Raw genomic sequence first — 7,431 nt, 5'->3', positions numbered from 1 at the left:
TTTAAAAATAAAGGAGGAGGGGAGTATTGCTTCTGAGCCATGAGATCTTTCCAGAAAAGGCAGTTTTCTATAGGATAGCTCTCAATTTATGAAATTCCAGTAACTAATACTTTAAAAATTTTTTATGCAATGACCTAGGCACCAAAAATGGCTTCTGATGCCCTCCTCCAACCACCAGGGCTAGAGCTGGAGGTGTGTGTGCTAACCCTAGGAAGGCCAAGGCTCGTTCAGGGCTCTCTGCACACTATCCCAGGCCAGCAGCTGAGACCTCCACCTGCCGCTCTACTGGATGATGTCTCCATGGCAACCATGGCAGCTTCAGGACTAGGGCCAGGGGCTTGTTCCCTATTGAGGCTGTCCACAGATGGGGACCACAGCTTGCCCCCTCCTCAGGAAGCAGACACTCTCGAGTGCCCATGAGCACACAAAGCCTCAGCCATGGGCAGACACATCTGTTGAAGGGTGTGCCCTTGAATGTGGTTTGAAATGGTTTTAATTTTAGTCATCCTTAAGGCCAGGAACGGCAGGGCTGGAGAGGAACAGAGCTGTGAGGAGCAGGGCTGGGGGAAGTGGGTAGCAGGACTGGGGGGAGCAGAGCTGAGAGGCAGCAGGGCTGGGGTGCTCACTTCTTCTTGCCCTTGCCCTTGCCCTTGTCTTTGTCCTTGCCCTTTCCCCTGCCCCGCTTCTTCTTCCTGGACCTGAGCATGGAGCGGACCAGGTAGCCCTTCCACACCGCCTGGATGAGTGTGGCAGCCCTAACCATGCGCACCATCTCACGCTCAGCCTCCACCCGCTTCTTGGAGTTCATCTCCTTCTCAGCACGGATCTGGGTGAAGTCCTCCACCAGCACCGCATGCCTCTGCTTCAGCTCCTCCAGCTGCAGCTGCTCCTCCTTGTGGATTGCCTCCAGGTCCTCATACTCATCCTGTGGGGTAGGCAGGGCTGGAAGCATGGCACCTGGCTGGGTCTTCCCATGCCCCATGTTCCCCAGCCAGGTGGGGTGCTGAGCCTGTCTGCACCTGGGCCCATGGGGCTCAGGGAAGGTGAGGGGCCCATCCAGGTGGGACCCAACTGAATGCATTTCTGTAACAAGGCAGGAACAAGGGCTGTGAGCAGTACAGATACAGTATGTGTATGTTCTCGTGTAAGTACAGATGTGGATGCAGGTACACATTCATGTGTGTGTGCATGTGTGTAGAAGCCAAAAGTCAATGTCAGGTATCTTCCTCAATTTATCTCCACTTTACTTTTGGGGGCAAGATCTCTCACTGGACCTGGAACTTGCTGATTCAGCTAGGCTGGTTGGCCTGCAAACTTCCAAGATTTGCCTGTCTCCATGTACTCAGTAAACAGGTACATGCTACCATACCTGGCTTTTTAGGTGGATATTGGGGATCCGAACTTGGGTCCTCATGCTTGTACAGTAAGCACTTGACAGACTGAGCCATCTCCCCAGCCCCCGGTTCCAGTTCTAAAGTCCAACTTCTCTTTACCTCTAGGAAATTCACTTTTTAAACCTGTTTTCCTCATTTAAAACACAGGGATAATTCTAAACCAGGGGCCTGTTTCTGAGATCAAATGACCTTATGGCCTAAATAGGAAATGCCCTTCAAAGATGCATGGTTTAGAGGCCTGGTCACCAGCTAGGTGGTGCTGTTGGGTAATGACTGAATCATGAAGGCACTAACTTCAGTGGATTAGCCCCTGGAAGATGAGGATGGTGACAGGTGAACAATTTCAGGAGGGGCCTCCTAGGAGGAAGTAGGTCACTGGGGGCATGCCCTTGAAAGGTGTATCTTCACCTGGCCAACCTGTCCTCTCCTTTTCTCTCTTTCCTCCTCCCCTTCTTCTTCCTCCTCCTCCCTGAGGTGAGCATTCTCTGATGTTCTCTGCCCACCTCAAGCTCAAGGCAGTGGGGCCAAGTGATCATGGATTGAACCCTCCAAAACCTTGAGCCAAAAGAAACCTTTCCTACTTTTAAGTTATTTTTCTCAGGTGTTTTGTCATAGTGGCAAAAAGTTGACCGATGCCGTGGTGCCAGGCATACAATGGGGCCGCAGGAAGGAAAGCCACTACGATACTGTGGAGGCAGCTTCACAGACTCAGAGCATAAATATCTGTCTTAAGTGATCCCAACTGTGGCCCCTTCTGCCACAATTCACACCTGCTTCCCTTCCCCTCCCCTCCTCTCTTTCTGTACCCCTTTAGCATTCACCAAGCACCAGTCATGGGCAGAGCACTAAGGAGATAAGGCTGGGTCATGGCCCTCAGTGGAGCCTATTTTTAGGGTTTATTCTGCAGTACTGGGCCTTCACACAGTAGGCACACTGTATCAGTCAGCCATGACCCCAGCCACATGACCTTCACTGGAACCCAAGAAACAAGCATAGCAGCCCACATGGCTCCTGTCCATGGCAGGGCACTAGAGTCAGGCTAAGTGAGGCCGCCTGGCCCTTCTCTGACTGGCAGGGCTGGCCTTTAACGCCTTTGCCTGATGTCGTCTCTCTGCTCTCTGGGCCTCCCTAGACCCCCGGTCAGGGCCAGGGGTCAAAGAGGTTATCTGGAGGCAGATGGGGATGTGCAGGCTCCCACCCTTACTGCAGAGTTTCATCTAGACTCAAACACTTTCAGTAACAGGTTCTTATGGACCCCCTGCCCCTAGCGTGGCAGGACAGACATCATGACCTCTGTCAATCAGATTCTGAAACAAGTTCAGAGAGGTGGAACCCAAGTCGGGTGGCACAGCTGAGGAGTAACACCAGTCTGGAACCTTCCTAGGACAATGGGGACTTTCTGGTCTTCACTGCCTTTTCCTGGTACCTTTCACACTGCAGGTGCTCAGTAAATACTGAGTGGCAGGAGCTGGAGACAGGCTCCTCTCAGAGTTGGGGATGGGCAGGAGCCACGCCAGGTCATAGTAGAGGACCATGGGCCAAGGATATCAGAGGGAACCACATACTCCTGGCTGGATCTGTCTTGTAGTCATCCTTCCCCCTTTCCACCTCTTCCCAGCCTGACACATCCTTGAGACAGGGAGGGGCCTGCCCCCAGATCTCCAAGGGAAACTCAGACCTGGGCTTTGGATCACCTCCCCCACCTGCTGCGAGGGACTCAAACCTGCTTCTCATACATCTCCATATCATATTTCTGGATCCAGTTCTCAACTTCTGTTTCCACTTTATATTTTTTCTAAAAATAGAAAAAGTCCAGAGTTGGCAAGTTGGCTCAGAGGGTAGAGGTGCTTACACACACAGGCCTGATGACTTGAGTTTGATCCCACGATCCATCATGGTAGCAAAAGAGAACTGACTCCCAAGAGCTGTTCTTTGACCTCCATGCACATGCCACGGCACATATGTGCCTGTGTTCACATACACACACACACACACACACACACACACACACACACACACAGAGACAGATGACTAATGGACAGACAGGTAATTTTTTTTTGAAGTCCTAACAGTCGTTAGATAGAGCAGTATGACCAACAAGCAGCTGTGTGATAGGTTGCTGTCTGCTTCTCCTACTGACCTTCACAAGGATATTCTCATTTTCCCACTGCACAGATGGGAAAACCAAGGCATCAAACTCACTTGCCCAAGATGAGAGAGCTATTGGTAGCACAGCCTAGATCTGAAGTCAGTCTGGCTCCAGAACAGTCTTGGCAGGGGCACAAGCAGCAGGAGTAAAGGCCCTGAGGTGGGAGCAAGCTTGCATTGTTGAGAGAAGCCAGTATGCCAGAATGGAGTAGCCTGTGAGGCCTGAGTTTGAGAAGGGTTAAGACAGTGGGAGGCTATGGATGCTCATACATGGAGGAGGGGAAGAAAGGTGCTTGCCACCAAGCCTGACAACCTGAGTTTAATCTCCAGGACCCCTGACATGGTGGAAAGAGAGAGCTGACTCCCTCCCACAAGTTGTCCTTTGACCTCCACACACATGCTGTGGCATGTGCGCATCTACACACACACACACACACACACACACACACACACACACTCACAAATAGATAAATGTAATAAAAACTTGCACTGGGGTATAGATCAGTGGTAGTGCACTAGCTAGAAGGAGGGAAAGTCTGTGGGTCTGACACAACTGAAGGATGTGATCTAACTTTGTTTTAATGTCAGCTCAGGGCTGGCAAGCTTAGCTCATCAGGTAAAGGTGCTTGCTATATAAAAGCATGGTGACCTGAATTGGATCCCTGGAACCCATATAAAGGTGGGAGAGAAAACTAACCGTATCCTCTTATCTTCATGAGAAAGACATTTAAAAACATTTAAGACATTTAAAAACAAAACAACAAAAAAGGTCAGCTCTCGGCTGGGGTCAGGGGTCACTGGTGGAGCTCCTGCTTAGCATGCATGAGGTGCTGGGTTCTATCCTCCAGTACTTCAGAATTAAAAATTAACAGAGTTGGGTGGGGTGTTGTGGCACATGCCTTTAATCCCAGTACTCAGGAGGCAAAGGCAGGCAGATCTCTGTGAGATCAAGGCCAGCCTGGTCTACATAGTGAGTTCCAGGCCAGCTGGGGCTACAGGGAGACCCTGTCTCAAAAAACAAAAAACAAAGCAAACAAACCAAACCAATAACCCAAACAAACAAGAAAAAAATTAAAATTAACAAAGAAAATACTTTTCTTTTGGTCTTTTTGAGACAGGGTCTCCCCGTAGCCAGAGCTGTCCTGGAACTCACTATGTAGACCAGGCTGTCCTTGAACTCACAGAGATCCGCCTGCCTCTGCCTCCCGCATGCTGGGATTAAAGGTGTACGCCACCACGCCCGGCAGAAAATGTTTTTTAAAAATTTTATTTATTTATTTTTATGTGTATGCGTGTATTGCCTGCATGTAGGAAAGTACATCCATGACGTACAATGCCAGCAGAAGACAGAAGAGGCTGTTGGATCCCCTGGATTTGGAGTTAAGGACAGTTATCTGCCATGTGGGTGCTAGGATTCAAACCTGGGTCTTCTGCAAGAACAACCAGTGTTCTTAACTGCTGAGCCATCTCTCCAGCCCCAAGAAAATACTTTTAAAAGGTCAGCTCCCATAATAAAAAGGAATGTGGTTCAGTCACAAAAAGGTACAAAGCAGAGGCATGGGCTCCACTATGGGTGAACTTCGGGAACACAATGACGAAGGTGAAGCCAGAGCAAAAGGCCACGTGTCAGACTCTATTCACACAACAGGTCAAGATAGGTAAATCCTTGCAAACTGGGAGATGAATGGCTGTCAGGGAGGGGGATGTGGAGTCCCTGCCTGCTGGGTACCAAGTTGTATTCTTAATTTAAGTTACATTGAGAGAGAGAGAGAGAGAGAGAGAGAGAGAGAGAGAGAGAGAGACAGACAGAGAGACAGAGAGACAGAAAGAGACAGAGAGACAGAGACAGAGACAGAGAGATATATCAGAGGACAACTTGAGAGAGTTGGTTCTCTCCTTCCATCTTGTGAGTCCTGGAATCAAACACAGATTGTCAGGCTTGGTGGCAAGCACCCTTACTCACTGAATCATCTCACTGGCTCAACACCATCTTAAAAGAACAAAAAATGGACCTGCTGATCCTACAGAGCCAGAGTTCTCTGAAGATGGAATGGTTTCAAGGGGCCTATGACCTTCCAAGGACTATCCATCAGTCTGAGTGCACAGACCTGTGGGGAGACACCTATGACTTCCATGAAACACTCAAAAGGGTGAGGACACTGAAACAACCTGGGAACTGGTCTCTAAGAGGATGCCCTTGGTCAGAAAGACTTGGAAGCTGGGTGTGCACCAGGCTACACACAACTGGGATGTAGGTGAGGGATGCTTGGTGTATACCCACATTGCCCCAGCCCTCGGAGTCTCCTGACTCCCACACAACTGACCTTACCATCTTCATAGCCACAGGAAAGCAGAGGCTCAGAACGGGTCAAGGTCAGGAGCTATTTCAAATGGGGGTTACCCATGGGGTGAGGGGAGTGAAGGAATTTGCTCAAGGTCACCAAGATGCTGTACCCTAATACTGGGACAGGGATCTAGCCTCCTCGCACCCAGTCCTTGGTGCAAGGAGGCTGGATCCCTGTCCCAGGCCAAGGACTGGGTGCTACCCCCTCTGGAGAGAACACTGGTCCATCTGGGCTTTCCCACTTCTATGCAAGGCTCCTGGGCCAGCCCCATCCCGCCTTCACATCCCTGGGACCCCCAGGCACCTTCCTTAGGGCCTGCTCTGCCTCCCAGTTCTCCATGACCAGGGTGTTGTACTGTGAGCGCAGTGTGAGGATCTCCTGCTGAGTCTTGGCCAGCCTGGCCTGCGCGGCCCTGTAGTCTGCCTTCTGCTGCTTCTCAGCCTCCTGCTTCATGCGGAGGAGGCTGCTCTCTGAGAACTTGAACACCTGGTGCAGGTAGTTCTTCAATTCCTGGATGATGGAAGTCTGCTTCTCCACCTGGGTCAGGACGAGGGAGGGAGGAAGGAGGAGGCACCGTTAATAGTCACCCACAGTCACAGGAGCAGCTGGCCCTTGCCACACCCCCCTTAGCACCAGCATACCACCTATAATACCATGACCTCAACCTGTAACGGGCAGAGGACAGGAAAGGTCTGATGACAGATGTCAAAGACCAAATTCTCTGAGTAAGCCACAAAGGCCAGTGTCATCAGTCCCCATCTCTTCTCTCCAAGTCTATCCTGGTCATTCACTCTGTTCACTAATACTCTGGGTCTGAACCAACCAGGCTTATTACCATCCCTCCACCTAGGAGAGGGGCTAGCCAGTCATATCTTGTCAATAAAGTTTTATTGGGACACAGGCCTTTCATTTGCATTCTATTTCTGGCTGCTTCGGCACTGTAAAGACAGAATCCTGTGGAGACCAAAGGCCACAGAGCCCAGTGTGTGGACTGTGTGACCCTTTGGAGAGGAGAGAGACACAGCCAGAAAACAGCCGGTGGCTGCTGCCCATCTTGTGACAAGTGTGTGGAAAGACAGGAGCCACCAGTGATTCGCAACTACCAAGATGGGCCGGACCTGACCTAGAACTGACTCTGAGTCTCATTTTAATGCAGGAACTAGTAAAATCTCTGTGTGGGGTAGGGGTAAGCTGGAACACAATATAGCCACATTCTGAGCCATCTGAAAAGTGGTGAAGGCATCCAGAAAGTAGAAAGTCTCCCTTTCTTGGAAAAACATGAATATTCAAAACCTTTCCTGAAAAATTCATGAATATTCAAATATCCAGATCTTTCTCTATAAGATGAAATGTACCTCTTTGTTCACAGTTGCTCTGCTTATCTGCCTATGAATAGTCTGCTGTACCTCAGTGTGTGTGTGTGTGTGTGTGTGTGTGCGCGCGCGCACACGTGTGAGAGAGAATGTAAGTCAGAGGACAACCTCAGGAGTCACCTACCTCTGCTACCTCTGTCATTCACCTGTAGCATGTTGGTTAAGTTAGCC

At 50.2% G+C, this 7,431-nt stretch overlaps 1 protein-coding gene across 2 annotated transcripts in view; it reads right to left on the bottom strand.

Annotated features, from left to right (window-relative positions):
• Positions 1-456: 456 nt before the first annotated feature.
• Positions 457-7,431, bottom strand: part of Iqcd (IQ motif containing D) — a 20,371-nt gene continuing 13,396 nt past the window's right edge. Inside the window, exons 3-5 of one of the 2 annotated variants that reach the window (XM_008847480.2) lie at positions 6,191-6,424; positions 3,118-3,189; positions 457-925 (exon numbers count right to left, since the gene is read on the bottom strand). In XM_008847480.2, coding sequence (XP_008845702.1) covers positions 623-925; positions 3,118-3,189; positions 6,191-6,424 — 609 coding nt within the window. In that variant the 3' untranslated portion in view covers positions 457-622. The remainder of the gene's footprint in view (positions 926-3,117; positions 3,190-6,190; positions 6,425-7,431) is intronic. The other variant, XM_017801769.2, reaches the window with a different exon arrangement.

This window comes from Nannospalax galili, unplaced genomic scaffold, assembly GCF_000622305.1.
Source record: "Nannospalax galili isolate Female #2095 unplaced genomic scaffold, S.galili_v1.0 scaffold120, whole genome shotgun sequence".
NCBI lineage: Eukaryota > Metazoa > Chordata > Mammalia > Rodentia > Spalacidae > Nannospalax > Nannospalax galili.
Note: the sequence above shows the minus strand (reverse complement) of the source record. Positions and strands in the feature narration are given on the sequence as shown.